Source organism: Dysidea avara, chromosome 13 (genome assembly GCF_963678975.1).
Source record: "Dysidea avara chromosome 13, odDysAvar1.4, whole genome shotgun sequence".
NCBI lineage: Eukaryota > Metazoa > Porifera > Demospongiae > Dictyoceratida > Dysideidae > Dysidea > Dysidea avara.
This window is the reverse complement of record NC_089284.1, coordinates 5,316,106-5,338,425: the sequence shown is the minus strand read 5'-3', so window position 1 is coordinate 5,338,425 and position 22,320 is coordinate 5,316,106. Positions and strand designations below refer to the sequence as shown.

At 36.6% G+C, this 22,320-nt stretch overlaps 2 protein-coding genes across 2 annotated transcripts; both read left to right on the top strand.

Annotated features, from left to right (window-relative positions):
- The first annotated feature begins 1,567 nt into the window (after window positions 1–1,567).
- On the top strand, window positions 1,568–8,806 carry LOC136243388 (protein Wnt-4-like). The gene is made up of 4 exons (XM_066034903.1): window positions 1,568–1,682; window positions 1,778–2,049; window positions 2,113–2,405; window positions 8,238–8,806. The coding sequence occupies exons 1-4, from the start codon at window positions 1,600–1,602 to the stop codon at window positions 8,685–8,687; spliced, it is 1,098 nt and encodes a 365-aa protein (XP_065890975.1). The 5' UTR covers window positions 1,568–1,599; the 3' UTR covers window positions 8,688–8,806.
- Window positions 8,807–17,559: 8,753 nt separating this feature from the next.
- On the top strand, window positions 17,560–19,482 carry LOC136243389 (protein Wnt-4-like). The gene is made up of 4 exons (XM_066034904.1): window positions 17,560–17,722; window positions 17,812–18,080; window positions 18,418–18,686; window positions 18,818–19,482. The coding sequence occupies exons 1-4, from the start codon at window positions 17,643–17,645 to the stop codon at window positions 19,271–19,273; spliced, it is 1,074 nt and encodes a 357-aa protein (XP_065890976.1). The 5' UTR covers window positions 17,560–17,642; the 3' UTR covers window positions 19,274–19,482.
- Window positions 19,483–22,320: the final 2,838 nt, after the last annotated feature.

Below are 22,320 nucleotides of genomic sequence, written 5' to 3'. Positions count from 1 at the left end.
TAGAAAGATGGAGGTTCATATGTATACAGACAGTATAATTATTTGAAGGGTTATTTAAGAGAGCCGGGTAATGAAGCAAAACTGGATGAAGTATAGCTATGGCGTGTGTTTCATTATGGGAAGGTTTTCAAGAGTTTCTGACTTTAATAAAATAATTCAGTATAGCTAGAAATTTTAAGTAAAGATCATAGAAATAAAAGTAAGGAGGTCTAGTTATAGCTACTATAGTGAACATTTAATTCCTTCTTCGGTCATATTGTTTGTTAATTAATGTCATAGCCATAAGTGAATAATATATCTGCAGGTGTAAACAACCTCCCTTGTTTCATTAATTTTTACTTGTGTAATCCATACTCAGACTTTACTTCCTTTTATTTTGTTAAACATAATTATCACAGCGCACCATATTAAAAGATATAGAATGGTGTCTGATGTTATAATAATCTGAACCTGCATTGTGGTGCACCCCAACTACGAATAAACACCTTGCGCTGTCGGCATGGAACACAAAGTCCATGATGCAGGCATTGCACATAGATCTACTGCAGTATGCCAAAAGGCGCCTGTCAGATTGAAGTGACATCTATATAGTATGTACAAGTTGAGCTGGATCCTGAAAAACAGCTAAAAATTAAAAGTGGACAGAGTTAACATTTCAGCCATGGTTTGGCTCCATTACAAGTTCGGAAAAGGGCTGTAATGGACATTGCACTTTTATGGCTTCTCATAGGAAATGTATGGTGAAAATTTTGATTCATCATAAATAGTATGTTAGACATTTGAACAAAAAGATTTTGAAATCTTTTTAGTGGGTCAAGCAGTACTACAAATGAGTAAAATTTCAAGATTGTGTGTAATTGCATCCATGAGTTATTAAATGTTTTTGATGATTCAGCTCAACACGTACATTCTATAACAGTGCAAAGCACCATATGCTGTATCAGTCAGTCAGTTGATCAGTCAATCAGCCAGTCAACAGGAAATTCCCACAGAAAAACTGATTTCGTAGTGATGACAACCTACATCATGAAGTTTCAGACAACATATACAAAGTATAAGAGATTGGAAACCTATATATAGTCTCAAGGGTACCAAGTTATAAACCTGGAGCTCTGGAAAAGGCATAATACTGAAATTAAAATAAACAACATCGACAAAACAATTGTGACAGCAACCAAGATCAGCAGTGATGCAACCTATTGAAAGTCTTTTGGGTCAAACTGAAGGAACTATTGTGCTTGATTATTCCTACCATGCAAAGGTATATGTGAGACTGGTCTCTGGTTTCATTCAAACCTCCTGTTATTCACCGTATATAACTATGATTATCAGCTTGCAGTATATATAGCTACAGCAAGCATAGCTTGCTGGTAGCTAAAACTTTGTTTGTGATCAACCTTGATTGATGTGTCAGCATGCAAGTTGATTAACTTTGTAACTAAGTTAACTGTGACCATGTCTAGTATCTACACTGTAACCATAGAAACCAGTCATGTGTACATGACATGATTGTTTGCATGCGGGCGCCCCGTGATGAACGCACAGTAAAAACGCACTGATGCTGACAAAACAGCACAAAATTATTAGCCAACGCGACAAATGGGCAAGAAAAACCCTGTTCTTTTCTTACTGGTAGCATTGCTAACAGTGCAGTTCCATATCAGCTATTGTGAGAAGTGGTGGTAAGTGGCTAGCCATAGCTACATCTTCACATTGCAGCTGTCTCGTATGGCTATTAGCTAGCTATTGTGTTGATTATTCCACTGCTCCTTTTCAGGCGCATTGTGACGAAAGGGGACGCGGTACTGAATGCAAATAATACAGAGTTGCCGATTGATCAAGACTGTACCAACCAAACCATATTCTCTGACATCTTGAACCACCGCCAGATCAGGTTGTGCCAGCACAATCGCGACAACAAGCTATTGTCAACCATCGCCATTGGAGTACTTCGAGCTCTCCACCAGTGCCAGAAACTCTTTAAAGACAGGCCGTGGAATTGTACCGTGTTTGACTCTGGCCCCTACTTTGGAAGATTTGTTGAACGAGGTAAACCTAGCTAGCTCATTGCACTGGTACAATTAGCTAGTTGCTCTTTTGGTTTATTCTTAGGAACACGAGAAACAGCTTTTCTCAATGCCATCATAAGTGCTGGGATAGCTAGAGAAGTCGCAAGAAAATGCAAAGAGCAGAGTTTGGAGTGGTGCACCTGCGACTTCTCTTTGCCATCGGATTGGCGGCAGACATATGGCGCGACCCTCGGCGCCCGAGCCACCATCGTACCAGCATGTGGAGATAACGACAATTATGGCATTGAACTTGCTAAGCAGTTCACTGATGCTGGATTAAGGGTTAACTCCTGCACTGGACGAGCTGCATTACACAATAACAGAGTTGGAAGAAAGGTATAGCTATACTCAATATAGACCAGTGACTGCCTCAATAGGGGGAAACTTTGGCGGGGGTAAACTTTGGCGAATAGCAAGCTAAATCGCATTTGGTGAAATAAACTTTGGCGAATTCAAGCTCAATCTGTAGCTATGAAGATACTAATCTCAGGCGCTACGAGTAATTCGCGGGTTAAACTTTGGCGAATTTGTAGCGAATCGCCAAAGTTTCTAGTTTCCCTCTATACGGTATGCACAGCACTAACTGGATAGCTAAACTCGTACAAATTGTTTGTCATTACCAAGTTATAGCTACTGCTAAGTCTTCTGTAGCTATAATGATATTTTCTGCAGAGCTGTTCTTATAGTTAGGGGCAGTTGTAGAAAAATTGCCAGTGTTGGGAGTAACGCGCTACTTATGTAACGCGTTACATAATATTATTACTTTTGTGGTAACAAAGTAATATAATGAAATACGCTATAAAAACAGGTAATATAACGCAAGCTACTTTACTTACAAATGTAACGCGTTACCTAAGTAATATAGTTACTGTAACGAGTCTAATATTACATAATATTATTACTACAAGTAACGAAGTTACTAATCTCGTTAGTTATCCTCTGAGTAATGCCTAGCCACAGCGAAGTAACGAGGCCTACTGAATGAAGCTTATTCACCAGCTTCTTACTTATAACCAAAATTTGCATATTGTCCAACAGCGCAATCATGTCACGTGATAAGGTGGTAGTTTCACACGTGACAGCTTAAGGCTGTGGACACAAAGTAATATAATATGTAATATTATTACAGTTACTTTATTTTATGGGTAATATGTAACTGTAACTAAATAGTTCAGTTGCAAGTAATATGTAATATGTAACTAGTTACTTTTACAAAGTAACTTGCCCAACATTGAAAATTGCTGACTAGTTTCCAACTTTAAGCCAGTAGTGGCGGGGTCCATACACATGGTATTGGAATTAGAACCTAATATACAGTTTATTTAGTTAACTACGAGTGAAAATCATCCTAAAATGTAGAATCTGCTGATTCTAAGTCTATACAGAGAGATTTAATACCAGTCACAGAAAGTATGAAATCAAGAACGATAATTATTTTTAGAGACACTTAATTTGCTTGAAGGTACAAAAGAAACATTTTGGATTGTTTTGTGGTGGAGAGAGCAATTTTTTATGACTAACAGTTATACCAAGAGTTAATAATAAGAGAGGAGAGTGTCTAACGCAGTGTAGTCCTGTAATAGATGATTGTGCAGAAGTTAAATGGCTTCTTTTCCACGTAACGTACAGACTGGCTAGTATATTTTCGCATTTAACCACAAAGGCTATCCCAGACACAAGGGCGTGATGTTCAAGTTTACCACAAAAAGCATCGCTCTGTTGCGTAAAGAAGTGTGGCTGTTAACCTCGAAGATGACTCTGGGGGAGAGCGTCTGAGAAACCAATAAACACTGAACCAAAAGCGGAGTATTGCTTCGAATTTTCACTGCATCGCCATGTTACCCTACCTTTGAGCATTCTTGAATTGAAGGAGCACTGTTCCCTGTACATACAGCTCAGTCTTTAGTTCAGTCTTCGAATATTCTCGAGGATTCATCACGGTGCGGCTAAATTAATTGCGGTAAGGAAACGAACAAATACTAGAACCCTATACGTTACACAGAAAGGAAGCCATTTAACTTCTGCGCAATCATCTATTACAGGCCTATACAGCGTTAGACACTCTCTTATTATTAACTCTTGGTTATACGTAATAAACTATCCAAATAGTTAAACACATTATTTTGGGCTTAAAGTTCGAACGTTTTGATTATTTTTTTGATCTCAACTGAAAAGTTGACTAGTTTCCAGAAATCGGTAAAACCCCCTTAGAACTGTACCTGCTTATAGTTCAATAAAATATAGCTAGTTGGCAGTTCAAAGTAGTTATACCTATATTCAGTGAGTGTATAGTATGCAGGTAAGCCAGGTATATATATATATATATATATATACCATGATCACGTGAAACTTCAAAGGCACTGCTGGTTGCATATAGGGCATATATACACCCCAAACCCACAGGTGAGTATATATATACCTACCTGAGGTGAGTATATATATATATATATACTCACCTAGGTATGTAAGTATATATTTACTCACCTGGGAAGTCATGTGACACATTACTGTGTCATGATTACGAGCTGATAGCCTGATGTGGACACACAAATGATGCCCGTGCTAGCATGACTAATCACCCAGTTGACTCAGGTTAATAGCCTTCGTCGTGCTAGGCAATCAATCACCCCAGCCAGTAAGAGTCCAACCACTGGGTTCATTTTATAACCATACCTCGCAACTTCGATGATGGGTGGCAGCAAGTAACATTGCTCCTACGTTTGTTGATATGAACAGAAAAGTCCTGGGGATATATGGAGATATGTTTACTAAGTCCCACAATCAATTCGATTCTTCATTGTGTGCTGAATTGCGAGAGGAACGCTACCAGTGTGTCTACCATGCCAAACTATGGTTAATTAAGTGTAAGTATATACTTTAAGTTGGTTTGTGTGCATATGGGTTGTTAGTAAGTAATGTAGTGCAGTAGAAACATGGTATATATCATATGAACCATGGTTCACTTCAGTGTATTGCACTTATATACACCCCTCCTCCTCAGTCATCGAAAGTTTACTGTTGATAAGTGCAATACAGCTCATAGCCATGGTTTATATATTACATATATTATTGGACTATTGGTTAGGAATTAGGAATCTTTGCAAAACTTATACTTTAGCTGCATGGCTATATGGGATTTGGAATCTCTTGTATTAATATATATGGTGTTGGGGCTGTTACTTTTTAAATGTAACTCGTTACATATTATTTACAACTGAACTATTTAGTTACAGTTACATATTACCCATTATAATAAAGTAACTATAATAATATTACATATTATATTACTTTGTGTCCACAGCCTTAAACTGTCACAAGTGAAACTACCACTTTAACACATGACATGATTGTGTTGTTGGACAATGTGCAAATCTTGGTTATCAGCAAGAAGCTGGTGAGTAAGCTTCATTCAGTAGGCTTCATTACTTCGTTGTGGCTAGGCATTACTCAGTGGATTACTAATGAGATTAAAGTAATACAGGTTTTTGCAATTGAATTTGTCGCCTTTGCAATTGAATTCGTCCCATTTGCAATTGAATTCGTCGGTATTGCAATTGAATTTGTCCCGTTTGCAATTGAATTCGTTGGTTTTGCAGTTGAATTAGTCGGTTTTGCAATAGAATTCGTCGCGTTTGCATTACAATTCGTCATAAACAAAACGGCTCCAAGAAACCAACCCGTTCATTAAGAAATGAACTATTTATGCCGTGGAGAGTTACACTTGAGACACTAGAAGGTAATTGAAGCTGGTAGTACACGAAGCTGATAGCTGTCTGACAAGTTAATTAGCTTGCTCGCGAGTTACCACACCCATCGCGAATGGCGTAGTAGAGTTTGGAATGTTGCTGGAGAGGCTGCAGAGGAAGAATTATTGCCTTATAAAGAGTTGTTTACTACTGTTGTACTTGAACAAGTTCTTGTAGCAGCTGCTACATCATGTTTTCATGTTTCCTCCAGCTGCCATTCTTGTTACGGACGAATTTAACTGCAAAAGCGATGAATTCAATTGCAAAACCGATGAATTCAATTGCAAACGGGACGAATTCAATTGCAAAAGCGACGAACTCAATTGCAAATGGGACGAATTCAATTGCAAAACCGACGAATTCAATTGCAAACGGGGACGAATTCAATTGCAAAGTCACCGAATTCAATTGCAAAAACCTGTAATATTACATATTATTAGACTCGTTACAGTAACTTCATTACTTAGGTAACGCTTTACATTTGCAAGCAAAGTAACTGAGTTATATTACCTGTTTTTACAGCATATTTCGTTATATTACTTCGTTACCACAAAAGTAATAATCATTACGTAACGTGTTACCCCCAACACTGTATATATATATATGCAATTTTAAATTGGTGTTAAATTCCTTCCATTGCTGTGATAAGTCAAGTATACAAGGAAAGTTAAGAACTTTAAGTTGATAGAAATAAAAGCAGTGAAAATTGCAGACATCACCTACACCTGCAAATATTTGATCCCTATACTTCAGTCTATATATATAGCTATTATACCATTGGCTGAATTATGGGATTAAATGACTACTAGTATCACTTTGTATTTCTATGATTCCTAATGAAACTTCTACACAGCGTTACAAATGAAGAACAGTATGAAAAGTGCCAATCAGTTAATCCGGTCACACTACAAAGACCTTTTCCGTGATAGCTAACTAGCTAGTTAGCAAAGCGAAAGCCATAATTTGGTACCACGAATTGACACTTTGCACTGTCAGTGGAATTGCACTGTATGTAAGTATATTGTAGTATGCCAATTAAAAGACACCTGTTCTGCTGAAGTGACAGGCAGCAGTGAAGCTCATAGCTGGTCAGTTAGCTAGTAAGTGAGCTGGTAGAAAATTCCACTGAATATTTTAAAATCTTTTGTAGCAATCTGTATATATGTATATTAGAAGAGTTTTGGGTTGCAATAAAGGTATTTTTGGGCATGATTATGGCTATTTAAGTTTATCATGACTAGCTTGAGACCCAAAGCTCTATTGTATGATATATCATATACGGACTGTATATATTACAGGGATCATGAAAGTTTGCACTTTCTCACAAAACATTGACCAGAAACCATCCAACAATGCTTTCATGGCACTTTGGTATATCTAATTAGGAACTAGACATTACACAAAAAAAAAACTATTGTCTACGAAAAGGGGTCTTATAGCCTTTTCAATGCATGTACTTGGCAACCTGTAGCTTGACTTGTGAATGTGGTATCGCCCAGTGGCTAAAAATTTTTACAACTAGCCCAAACCTGAAATGGGGGGGTAGTAGTACATATAAACAAAATTTACTTTTGCATTAGAATTACATATTTTGTATTTTGTGCTCTATAGTATCACAATTGTTGTGTAGTGAAATGTCCGCAGTGAAGGGAATGATTGAAGGGATTTCAGGGGCATGCATATTTAATTGTGACAAGGGGAAGCAATTTGAGATAACTGAATGTGATCTGGAACTAGGAAATAGCAAACAAACTTACAGTGACGTACTAGCCAACTCTTTATATCAAACTATATTGTTGTATTAGTTTTAAGGCAATTATTTTATGTCTATAGTGGACTGTGAAAATGACCATAACTTATAAGTTTCAATTTTAGTGGACCACAAATGGAAAATTCTGAAAATGGCCATCTCAAGTTTGGATCTTAAGTTACATTTTCAAATTTCAACATTACACTGTAAACATGCACAGCACATATAAAATTATGTAACTTTTGACTTTTTTTTTTTCTGCGATGCAGCTTGCTATTTAGAGTCTGACTTTTACAACTAACCAAATCACCATTTACAACTAGCCAAAAAGTCATTTACAACTAGCTTTTTGGCCACAACTAGCCCCTTTTTTTAGCCCCTGGTATCACCCTGAAATTTAGTCCCCTTATACCCCTAACATATATATAGCACTATGGCTTGGTGTAATATGAAGGTGATAGGTTGAAAACATGAGGAGTTATGATTAGTCAAACTTGACAATTTGAAAGGCTATTAGATCCCTTTTCGCAGACCTGGTCACATTATTTTAGCCAAAACCCATGCATAATGTACAAGTATATTCAGTATAATGATATAACTTACCATGTGTGTATATGTGTAATGTATAGCAATAGCATGGGCATAATTGTAATAGCTCTTGTTGTTTTGTAGTTGCTAAATGATGAAACTAAAGTCGAATGCATTTGCCATGGGTTATCAGGTACCTGCACAGTGGTAACCTGCTATAAGAAAGTGCCAGATATTGAGGAAATTGGACAGCAACTGTTGACAAAATATGACGATGCTAAGCATATTGAAAGTGACAAAATTAATGCATTGATTTCTAATGAACCCTCACTGAGTTCTTCTGAACTGGTATACTGCAAATTCTCTCCCAATTTTTGCCAACGTAACTTGAATTATGGAATCTATGGCACTTCTGGTAGGCAGTGCTGGTTGGGCATAAACGGTCCTTCAAGTTGTAGTGGCATGTGCTGTGGAGGTCCTGTAGATCATAAATTAGTGATAAAGAACAAAGAACAATGCAAGTTTGTTTGGTGCTGTTCTGTCACATGTGAAGTAGTTGGCAATTATACTGCTACTGAGTACTACTGCCAGTAATGATGAATGATTCCAATTGCTGCCCATGAACACAATATGCATACACTAACATTTAGAAAAATGCACACTTGTATCTGTTGCATTTGAACTCTTTGCTGTATTAGAATATTATAAAATTATTAACAGCCATATAAAATGTGCAATACAAAATGACTATAACTTTAGCTCTTCATTAATTGTGCTTACAAACCAGAAAAACAAGCTCCAAAGCTTGTATGCATGTGGCTGGGTTTGGGTAACAAAAAATAGTTCAGGAAATTAATCTATGCCAAACAGTCCTTCTTTAAAAGTATTACAGCCTCAAAGAATATAATGATGACATCCTCAATGTCATCATTATAATTGACAAACAGTAACATTAATCGTTCTATATTAATGGCATTGAGTGTTCTATTAGAATATTTACAAAGTGGGCCTTTTATTATAATCTTTACAGGCTGACTGCTTGACCACTTTCTGGAAACCTAGCTCAGATCATAGATATAATAATGCTTACCTGCTCAGATGCCTCCTCAGATCTATATACCCCTGATACCTGAGTGGCTTTGTATAGGACTTTTGGTACAGAATTCTTGTGTACACTTTTTTCTGTATTGGTAGAGCACTAGTTTGTCATATCATCTTCATTGCATCTGTAGATAAGAAGAACAATGATTTGTGTAAAAAACAAACCTCAAAGTCAGTTTATGGTTGGCTAGCTTTGGGTATATACTATATATTTAAACTATAAAAAAGAAGTGAACTCCATTCAAAAACAGCCAAGTTGTATAAAAGGGTGCGGCCTTTAGGGTGCAGATTTCACAACTTTGGCTTTTTGAGGCTGCACCTTTTTATACAGCCTGGCTGTTTTGCATGGATATACTAAATGGAAGATACAGCATAAAAATGAAGTAGTGCATGAGACTACTGTGTAGCAATGAGTCAGGGGGTACAGCCAGGAGATTATCAAGTCCAGCTACTGAATACTTTGAATTAACTTTGAGATTGCTGTATATCGTAGGAAATCATTAATAGTCGCAAAGCAGTGAATCTTTTAAAAACTTTATGCATCCACAATGTCTAAACTGAAATTTGATTTCTAAAACATAGTTACAAAGGTGCATGTAATCCTATGTGTAGATTTTACTTGAAGAATATACGTTGACTGTTCTATTACACATATTAAAATTTGTGTTACATCAACTGATGAGGGAATTGTTCCCGGTGCATCAGGTTGATCAATTCCTCCCTCGTATGCTTTTAATTTTCATTTTGTGCTTGTATGATTGTATTTCACTGTATAATTATTATACAATTTCACTAATTTAAACATCTTTGGAATAATTTATGATTGCCTTTAAATCAGTGAAAACACATATTTGACAATGTGTACATGTGTCTTCATAATTATGACTACTTGCTATATTCATCCAGCACTATATCTATATTTACTTGAAAATTGTGAAATTTGAATTTATAACCACAACTGAAATGTTAATGTGTTTATAACACGCCATTTCTATTAATGTCAAAATATACACAGCATATTGTAAAGACAATATTCTAAATGAATGTTCTAAGACAGGTAAGTTGACAACACATTCAGGGAGAGCATTCCACTTCATCGTAAAGTTATTGAAGGTAATAATAGAAGTTACTCTGGCTATTACTGGTACAGTAAAAATAATAGTGAGGACTTAATGTCACAATATGTTTATGTAGTGATGGTCACTAGCTATCTAAAAATAATGAGAGTTGTGGCAGAATTACTGTGAATATGGAAACCAAACATTTTAAGATATAGACCAATCAGTTGTATGTTTTATTAGAGTATTTTGTAGTTACTCCTTATCATGATATTTCCAGAGAATTATGTCAGTAACATATTTATTATCACTTGGCACCATAAAAAAACTAGCAATAGTAGCTATTAGCAGGATACAAAAGTTTCTTGCATGAGTATTAGTTAACAAATCTAAGGTTGCATGATACTTGACCCGTTATGGAATCCTTAGAAGCCTTCCACCTAGCTGGCATGCCAGCAAGTTACTATAGCTATTCACCTAGCTGCTTGCAGATATGTACAGATATGTATACATATAGACAAAACAGCTAGCCTAATTCCCTATTTAGTGTATTGACAGTGCAAGGACAATTGTATAAGTGGACTGATCATTACATTAGGTCAAGTTACAATAGTTAGACATTTGGTTCTTAACAGTGTCATCTTGCTATTGTAGGGTGTGTACATCACATTATGAGGCAAAGAATTCCATATAATCCATACTAGTAGAGCGGCATAGTGCGATAGTTGTGCACTTTTTGATACAATTATGGAATTTTCCATATAAGTTGTACTCCTTGTTACATATTTTTTTGGATATAGAGCCATTGCATATTTGACCTTTGGTGACCTTTACAGCCATTTTTTGTATTGAAAATTCATTATTTTTGTCTATCTCCCTGAGGCATCATTTTGCACAGTTTCAAATTAAAGATGCTGCTAAAACGAACTACTCGGCTTTTATTTGAAGTCAATAGGTGATTGCATTCCAAAGTTATGATTGTTTATATTAACTATGAAATTCTATGAATAACTTGCCCATTAGTAGTTTACACCCCAAGGGCAAAGAATTTTATGATTTACAAAAATGATCATAACTTTGTAGTGGAATGAGACACAAACTTCAAACAAAAGTCAATATAGTTCTTAGATCAACACCTTTAATTTGATACCATGTTTTAGTAATGCCTCAGGGAGATAAAGACAAAAATGATAAATTTTCAGTGAAAAATGGCTCTAAAGGTCACCAAAGGTAAAATCTGTGATGGCTCTATATCAAATAACATATGTCATGAGGAGCACAATTTGTGTGGAAAGTTTTATAATTGTATCAAAAAGTGCACGAAGTGCCCATTTTTTTGGTACTATGCTGCTCTACTATACAGGGTTGTCACTAAATAAATTTAGGGTAATTGAGACCACTTCGGATGGTAATTAATTAAGCATTTGGCTTTCTATTTCATTTTGGTCAAGTTGAAAATCATCGCTAGGACTAGCACTGATATTGCTCACATCTAACCTGTTTTAACTGTTCATAAAGGAAATAATCATGAGCAGATGTAAACAGTTGTGCTGATTTTATCAATTTGGCATTTGTGTTGGAATGATGCAACAAGAATACTCTACAGTTGGTGTAATATATGCAACATATTTGATATAAATCAACCCAGCAACCTTTTTTGTAACCTTTCAGTTGTTTATTATTTCAATGTTTATTATTCACTTAAATGGCTATATATTGGTTACAGGAAAATTACAATACACACTGATGTAAAATTCAATTCATCAACTTTTTTTTACAATCTGTTGACTTGTCATAGTTTCATTAATAAGTAAATGTTACATGTGTAAACATTAAATTGAGCATGTAGTCCAAACTGTTACTATGTTGATCTGATGATTTGCCATTGCCATCTTAAAATAGTATATGCTAACTTGCTATCAAATCTAAGCAGTGAAAGTGCTATACAGACAGACAGACTGACATGGTCCAAATGCATTGAAGTACCTGGTTTAAAAGTAGTGAACATCCCTTCTTTTCAAAAAGCCCATCCATATCAAATATTGTGGCAAGTGTAGTGATTATCACTAAAGAACTACCTGTCACAATTAATACTCATCTGAATTAGTGTACTTAGTTTGTACTACATGTGAATTACCTGCATTCTAATATTCTATTAAGAATTACGCTTAAAAAGCATGCATATGGTCATGTTTGATTGATTGATTGTTTGATTGATTGATTGTTTGATTGATTGATTGATTTGTCACTGGGATAGGCAGCTTATGCTGATATTATCCCAGGGAGCTGTGAAACATTACAGCTCCAGAGCATGCATGCAATTTACAATTTATATACATATACATACAAGAAACTTATAACTAAAAAGTAAAGTATTAATCATTGGTCCAGCCATTACAATCATGATAATCTATTATGCAGCAATAGCTTGACTTGGTAGTGGAAAGCTATGAATATGGCCATAAGTCTGCCTGAATGGCTCTATATATATCTGGACTATTAGTTTGGTTGACTGAAGGTGGTCGAGCTTTATCAGACCACTAATCAAAATGTGGGTCATTTAGTTGACTAAGTTTTAGGTAGATATATTTTCCTCCAAATATGGAAGGTTATGGTGATAGTATAATATTGTTGCATCAGATTTAGTGATAAACAGCATTACAGTTGTATATGCTTGGCCATGCAACCTGCACGTATAGTTCTACAGCACATTTATAGCTCAGTACAACTCTCTGGGTGTAGATATAGACATGCATCTGTAATGTTTGTATAAGCTATGGCTGTACATTGAATTCCTGAATATTCAATTAAATAGTGAAAATTAAATTTGACGGATTGAAAATTAAATTTGACGGATTGAGGCAGCGAGGTATTATAATGCTCAATAGGTAACAATGTCAATTACTGAAAATTTTCTTGAAGCCATGTCCACCACAGACTAAACTATTTCCATAAAAAAGAAGAAAAGCTAACAAAGTGTAGAACTTATAGAGCATGTATAGGTGTAGGAGCTAGACTGCACCTGCAGTCTAAGAAGCTTTGATAGTGTAATGTACAACAGTAGAACTGCTGATCTGACATTATATCCTCTATGTTCAACCCTATAGCTATAGGCCATAGGAAGAAAATACTTTAGGTTTAAAGAAGAAAATCCATCCCTCGTGGAGGAGTGTGGCCCTGACTAGACATTGGGTGACCTGCAGTTTGAATTCGGGATTTTTTTCCTTACTTTGGCCCCTTTTCTGTTATACCTTATTTGCTATAAGTCATTGAAGTCTAAGTCTTTGCAATTAGGTTAGGTAATCCTAAGGCTGCAGCACGAGTTGCCGTCAGACCTTCAGTGCTGGTCACTCAATAATAATAAGAACATATACCCAAGGTACAAGATGACTGGGACACACTTATAGTATAGAATGAAAATCCTGAGAGTAAAAGGATGCCTTAGCATAAGAAAGGTGGTATTTCATGAACTTTCTATAATTATGGTTGATGGGACTCTGACATAGCTACAGATACAAAAGATTTCAAGTGAGTGTTTACACAAGAGGATTGTATAGAAAACATACCCAGTGCTCACACGGAGCAACAACTCTATATATGTATATACTGAAATCCTTTTATAGTGTGCATGGATTCAGGATACGCCACTCTGTGTCACCCAGCAATGGAAGACATTTCATATGCTCTTGATCATCAAGAACAAAATTTATATATATATATATATATTTCTTGAGCTATATTGCCCATTGCCAAGCTTCAGTTCTATGGGATTAAATAACATTGCAATAATGTATGGCTTATCGACCACACCTGATTGCATAACATCTAGCTACATCTGCCATAAGGCACAGTTCTTATGCATGTTGTTATTCCAGCATAAAGTCATCGCACGATGTGAAATTTGTGGGTCAATAGCATACAGAGTGGTCAAGTTACAAACGTTTAAAGTCAAGGAATTGGATATGTATATGGAAGCCTGGTTATGTCAAATCTGGTTGCCAACCTCTGCTTGTACTAAAACATGCACTTTTATGCCAACAACATGCTCATCACTCGGGACTAAAGTCACTTTTAAATACAGCTTCTGACAGCTTATTAGTAATTGTCTGCATTGACAAGTTAGTTACTCACCATATGATGCTGCACAATTATGTATATAGTCTCACGTGCCAAGGCTTTTTAACATACATCATGTTGTCTGCAATCTCTGCATGCATTAATTTGTATTGAGTAGAGCAAACTCATTTCATAGGTTTTTCACAGGCCATGAAATGCCTATGAATCTCTGGCCTTTTGGTAGCACTGTTAAGATTCCATGGGTGTAGTGCCCATGAAAAGTCATAATTCATGAGAAGCAGTACTCATGAAAAAGTAAAATTCATGGGAAAACCATATGAATTTTTTCATGAACATTTCATGGCAATTTCACACAAACATTTCATGGCAGTTTCATATGGTAGTGAATTTAATGCTTGGTAAAAAACTGAAATGTATAGTATAAATAGGGAAAAAATGTGCCTTGGGCAGGTACCAATACTGTATACTGAACTGATACAACTATACAATACAGCACTGATCATGACCTATACTAACTCCATCTTGACTGACCATCATTTCAACTATATACTGCCTTAGATAGTGACAAAATGGACCACTGGTGGCCAGTATTGGGATCAGTGATCTGTTTATTGTAGCAGTAGTACTATTTGAAATTATGGCACCAAGATGGAATGAAGACACGTAGAGTAAGTAGTAGTAAGTACACAGTATTTATGCATGACAGTGTTGGGCAAGTTACTTTGTAAAAGTAACTAGTTACATATTACAAATTACTTGCAACAGAACTATTTAGTTACAGTTACATATTACCCATAAAATAAAGTAACTGTAATAATATTACATATTATATTACTTTGTGTCCACAGCCTTAAGCTGTCACGTGTGAAACTACCACCTTATCACGTGACATGATTGCGTTGTTGGACAATGTGCAAACCTTGGTTATAAGTAAGAAGCTAGTGAATAAGCTTCATTCAGTAGGCCTCGTTACTTCGTTGTGGTTAGGCGTTACTCAGAGGATTACTAACGAGATTAGTAACTTCGTTACTTTTAATAATAATATTACGTCATATATTAGACTCGTTACAGTAATTATATTACTTAGGTAACGCGTTACGTTTGTAAGTAAAGTATCTTGCGTTATATTACCTGTTTTCATAGCGTATTTCGTTATATTACTTTGTTACCACAAAAGTAATAATATTACGTAACGCGTTACATAAGTAGCGCGTTACTCCCAACACTGATGCATGAGATATGTTGTACAAGTTAATACAGGAATGTGCACTATAATTGCAAACAGTACATATTCCCAATTTCCCACATGAAAGTGATAAAAGTTAATTTACAAGTTATGGTATACTTGCGGATGTATCAAATTGTGTGCTGAATTCTACTAAACATGTTGGATGTGATTCCATCATGTGAAAACATTCCATCATGTAGAGTACACTAATTAGCTACAGACTGAAAATGTAGAGTATACACACAACCAATTAGTGCATTTTACATGCCATGATGTCTGTTTCACAATTCGATGTATGCATCATTCCATATTGTTTTTTATATCACATTCATGTGGGAATTATGCAATCATAGATACACCCCCCTACACAATGTTTATGGGATATTAAGAAAAATTGAAATTCAGTTATATTATGGTTTTGTTCACTAAAAGTCCCACCAAATTTTGGATTCATAAAATTTATATCCATAAATAGCCAAGCAGAAAAGCCATGGTGAGAACTGATCTCAGATGGTGGCCAGAAGATGCTATAAAATCACTCCGTGATGCTGTTATAATTAACATCATTACAGCCATTTTTGGCTGCCACCTTTAATTTTTTTGCATGGCTCTTTTGAAGACCATGCCTTGTAAAGCTCCTCTGCTTTTTGCCTATAGAGGATGTGAATGAGCTGCCAAAGTATTTCTTTGATTCAGACCCATGCACATGTATAATTATCATAAAAGCTGTCATTTGTTCTAAGAATGGTTTTAAAGGTGAACAGCTCACATCATAATCATGGGTCCTTTTGTTGGAGACATGTAAGATAAATAGTCATTATCATGATCACCTCTTATAGCTATGTCTGACCGCCTCAATAAGCACATCAGAGCATAAAAGTTCTAAAGCGCATTTAAGTGACAACTCAACGGTAGGACTTTACTACAACATCAACTGATGCGAACAAACAGACATGAGCAGCAGCCAGGTGTCGAGTGCTACTGCTACAATATATATATATATATATATATATATATATATATATAGCTCTGTTCCATCAATGTTGAATCAATTATCTTAGCCTAGCAGACTGTAAAATTTTTCACCATCATGCAACGTTATCGACCTGCTATAGCCACATTACATACACATTACATATAAGACAACCAAGATAGTCTAATTCTTTTCATTTTATAGTATACCCATGCATAATCGTATTTTTGAAGAGTAGAATAATATTCACCCAGCCATGCACACTACCGAGATCTGATTGACTATATACAACCAATTCTCACCTCCTTCTAATCAACGTATACATGTGCTTATGCTGTGATTGTTTTCTGCAGATACCAGCTGTGTAGCTCATTGTAGTTGTTTAGTTTTCATGTATACTTATAACTATAAGATATACGTAGGTAGCTAATTTTGTACAAAGGTTATTTTCATGCAGGCAGTACCAGCGCAAGTCACTGGTAGACCCTCAGAATCACCCTGTCACCCACCCCACACTTATATTGTATGATTCTGTAAAGTAATTAAACTAAATCAAATTCGTAGTCTGATCATGCAGTGTCAGTAAATACTAAAGCAAAATATTCTAATAGAGCAGTCAGAAGCAGTCACACTGACTAGGCTGTCATATATGGTTATATCCTTTTACCTATTTTCTTCTTCATATATGTGTACATTGATGTATGCAATGACATCATAATTATAGCTAATGAATAATGTAGTGATGTAAGGTAAATGCGGGTATTTCCGGACAGCGCACAATTCCGGACACTTCGTGTATAGCACCCAAGAATGAATCAACTAGAACACACTTTTCGATTTTTATAATCCCTATAAGAATAGCTATTCACAGCAGAAATTTCAAGGCAATCCGTTGTTTCGTTACTCGGCTAGCTTGATAAAGGTACCAAAGTGTCCGGAATTGTACGCTGTCCGGAAATACCCGCATTTACCTTACCTCCTACTCCGGAGTTTAAATTTTACGGACCTGATGTCCTACGTTAACGAGATTTCGGCTAGACAATCAACTAATTTATAGCTATATAAAGTTGTCGTGGAGTTGCTGTATTATAAATTACTTCAAAAGTGAAAAGATGTGCAGAACAAGTTCTCCTACCGTCTTGCTACTAGCAGTGCTAGTACAAATCCATCCCGGTTATGGTTCGAGCTGGTGGTAAGTATAGTTTGCCGCTAACTACAACATGTTTAATATACAATGTCGTGTTATACAACATATTGACTATTGTAATATATGACCTGCAGGTCTGTTGTTACCAAAACGAACGAACTGTTGGACCCGAAAGATGTGACATCTCCTATCGATCAAACTTGTCTCGATCCCTCCTTGTTTGATGGCATTTTGAGTGACACCCAGATCAGACTGTGTCAGAGAGACGCTAAGCTATTGTCAACTACCACCATTGGAATACTGCGAGCTCTTAATGAGTGCCAGAAGCTGTTTAGGGACAGGCCTTGGAATTGCAGCGTGTTCGACTCTGGTCCCTCCTACCTTGGAAAATTTGTTGAACGAGGTGTGTTAGCTACGGAGTTAATCGTACCGATACGTAGCTATAGATATGATAGCTGAGAGTATATATCTGAAACACTAGTATGCTAGAGCAGTAATCTGTGAAAATGATTGTACAAATGAAACTGCTGCAAGATGAATTCTATTGTAGCACGGAAGGGCGTCAAAGCACTTAGAGGGTTTCTGTAAAAACTCAAAGGGGGATGTGAAATGAGGCTAGCATGCACTGCAGGAGTTCATTTGTGATAACAAATCTACACATGTACAGACTATATTCATACACTCTTCTAAAAACACTTCCAACCATAAAGTACATCTTTATCAGTTTTTTCTTTGCACAGGTACACGTGAAACAGCTTTTCTCAATGCCATCACCAGTGCTGGGATAGCCAGAGAGGTGGCAAAGCAATGTAAAGAGCAGAACTTGGAGTCATGTGCATGCGACTACTCTGTGCCATCAAGCAATATAAATGGCGTCGTCATCATATCAGGCTGTGGGGACAACTGTGCATATGGCAGTCAAGTTGCTGAACAGTTCACCGACACAGGAGTAGCTGATGATACCTGCACTGGACTAGCAGCATTGCAAAATAATAAAGTTGGAAGAATGGTAAGTTAATATCGTATGGTTTCAATTAATTGAAGAAGCCTTAAAGGGTTGTTATTGCAAACCCACCCAAGAACCCACTTCATTACTGAGACGCCATACAGCTGTTATGGTATGTGTTATCCATTGTACAGGTAATGGGTGAGACCACTACTGAATGTGTTTGTCATGGATTATCAGGGAGTTGTTCAGTCAAGACCTGCTTTAAGTCAGTAGCGGATATTGAAGAGATCGGGAAAAAACTGTTGTCACAATATGATGTGGCAAAACGTGTTGAGAAAAGCAATGGGAGTAAACTAGAACCTGCTGAACCCAGTGCACCTGCACTGACATCTTCTGAACTGGCATACTGTGAATTCTCTCCAAACTTTTGCAGGCGTAATTTGACATATGGAATCTATGGCTCATCTGGTAGGCAGTGTTGGAAGGACAAAAATGGTCCATCAAGTTGTGCTGTTTTGTGCTGTGGTGGTCCGGTAATACAGAAGCAAGTGAAAAAGGAAGAGGAAGTGTGTGAGTTTGTGTGGTGCTGCGAGATCAAGTGCAGAATAGTTCATACCTATTATGTCACTGAATTTTATTGCAAGTAATGAATTCATCAATCACTGCACGTGGAGCTCCCCTTCAATGATTCTTCTGCTTCACTGTTTTTATAAATTACAAATAAACACAATTTATTTAATTTGTATCTGTGTACATTATATAGAGTGACCTTATGAACTAGCTGACTGTATAACAGTAATTTGTACATACATTTTCTCTTTGTCTTTATATGTTTTGTTAGTATGTTTTATATGGAGATGGGTGTGATAGTGCAAATATGCATGATGAAATCATGATCACTGGTGCATGTCTATACAGCATGGACTTCTCACATTACTATCCTACACGCTTGGTTAGTCACAACATTCATATATAGCAGACAATATGTAGCTACCTTATATTTACTGAAAACGCCTCAATATAATAAGCTATACCGAAAACAGATATAACTTGTATGGCTGCATGTGTATTTTGTTAGACTATAGACAGATGCTTGATACATTACAGGGCAAGCCTGAGCAGGCAGCTATCTGCTACTCTATATAAACGGCTGTTAGATGTGATATATTATACATGGCTAGGCTTGCCCGGCTAATATGTCCTTCCTGTAAACATTATCCTGAGGCCTCTGGTTTGCTATGTTATATTACATAAGACCTTAGCTACTGGTTCTGATATTCTTTCTTTGTATGGACTGTCTGAGGGATATACATAATACATTCAGGAATGTATTTTAAGTATTCTCAACTTGATGTATACTATTAATAACAATGAGCTTTCAAAAAAACTGTAGCTATATTCAAATGTGGACACGATCTATTGCATGAAGATGTATGTCCCTGGCAGTTTTTTGAATGACCTAAAAATAGCTCTACAAGGGTTGTAAGTGCTACTATAATTTCTCCAGCCAGCCTGTATTCTTTCTTTTGTCATTTGTTCATTTTCCTGAACAAACAACAGACAATTCAGGCTTGCTGACTGAGACCGTGGGATACTGTGATGTATGATGATGTCACACATGTTATAGTAGTGTGTGTGTGTGCGTACGTGTGTGTGTGTGTGTGTGTGTGTGTGTGTGTGTGTGTGTGTGTGTGTAGTATGTGAGTGTGTAGTATGTGTGTGTATGTGTGCGTGCGTGCGTATAGTGTGTTTTCATGATGATGTATTTATTATAGCCATGGATTTAACATACGTAGCTAATACTGGTAGTGATAGGCAATGCTAAATTAGTTAGCTGATACTTTCAAGTCACCATCTGACCAATGAGGGACTGACACTTGCACTGAACTGATGTGCATTAAGATGTGCCTATCGCTGCCATGTTAGAAATTTTATCTGCACTTCAATTAAACTTGTAGTGGGTTTCAGTTCAATGCACTACCGAAATAGTATTGTACTGAACACAGAACAGGCCGAAAAATGCTTTGGGAGCAGATATGGTTTTGGGTACAAATATGGTATAGGGTGCAGATACAATCCTTGCTTCAGTGCTTTTCTTATTACTGTGATCTCTAGCATTTCAAGAGTATTGCTTTAACAAACATATAATATACAAACATGCAATTCTTTAGATGTGGTGACACATGATACTATTACTAAGGTGCACATTTTTATTGGATTGTCTATGGGTGCGGCACTTGCTCCATTTTGCTGGAATGTATATACGTACTTTGATTTGGCAAGCTAATGGATCAGAAAGTTTTATTTTTGGTATAGCCTATGTCTATATTCCTAACTCATCACAGACATCTTGTCTGTAATGAGTTAGCAATATAAGAATTTAAAAGTTGCTTTCCTCAAGGATTGGCTGCATGCACACCTGCCTTATAGATTACTTCCTTACTAGCTAGATTTGATTTACAGCTGCATGGGAACTATACGTATAGTGGGTTTTTGTATCTCAGGTTATGATTTCTTATGCCGGCTGGAATAGTGCTGTATTCCATGGGTTGAATGCATATTGTTGTTCTGTAGTCTCCTTCTGGATGGCATAACTATATGGAATTGAGGTTCCTGTGTGTCTTTCCGAAAAGCAGACTAAAGTTACTAGAACCGAATTGAACTAGTTATAGGCTATGCTGAAGCTAGCTATACAGTAAATTAATTTTTGTGTCACAATACTCAGCCCACAAATGAGCATATCTCATCAAAACCTGAAAGGAAAAGGGATTATTGACACTAGATATTAGTTCAGCTAACATTTTCATCATCATAGCTAGTTACAACCGCATCAAAAGAGGGAAAGTGGCGCCAGACGTAGCTGCAGTCTCGTCATCCAGACACTTTCTCAAGTACGTTTGTCGATTGATGACGTTAAGATCAAAATAAGCTAATTACAGGAAACAACTACATACAGACTCAGAGCCAGTTGCAGCGCGCGACAGACAAGTGTGCAGTTCTGCTGAACAAAACGTAAACGCGGTATATTTCCCTCGTAGTGGGACACTATCCATACTGAATCTGAGCTAAAACTATGCAGTCAGTTCGGTTTGTACGTCACGTAATCGCAAGGCATGGCGGCGCCCGCCAGTTCGGCGAATACGAATTAATATTTACAGGAATTACCTCCTCGTTACAATTTACAGGCATTAGTCTACCTCCTCTTTGTAGGATTTTTACAATGTCCTGAGTTGAACTTATAATGTTGCATAGCTATTTGTGGACTCTGCACTCTCTCTTGCATGTTTACTATTAAGTTATTCTGTACAATGGCAATATAGTTAGATGTGTCCAAGGCAAGGTAATTGAGTCATCTTTTACTGATGCATGATGTAAATGGTCTAGAAATGCATGTATTCCAGGGCTCTAGACACACACTATGTGTGCACACTACCGTGACACGTGTCATGTCACACAATGTGGCTGAATAAGTTAGTTTGTTTCAAGGTTCTCTGGTGGTCCTGTTAGCTAATGCTACCATCATTTGCATCAAGTCCCATGCTTATTGCTTAGATTTTTTGTCATAGCTAACAGAGAAGACTATATGACACATTACAGAATGTTTTGAATCTACTAAACAGGTGGCCGGTCACAACGCTAACAGTTGAAATTAACATTTCCAGATGTAGACACCTTCATTTTTCCCATTATGTAT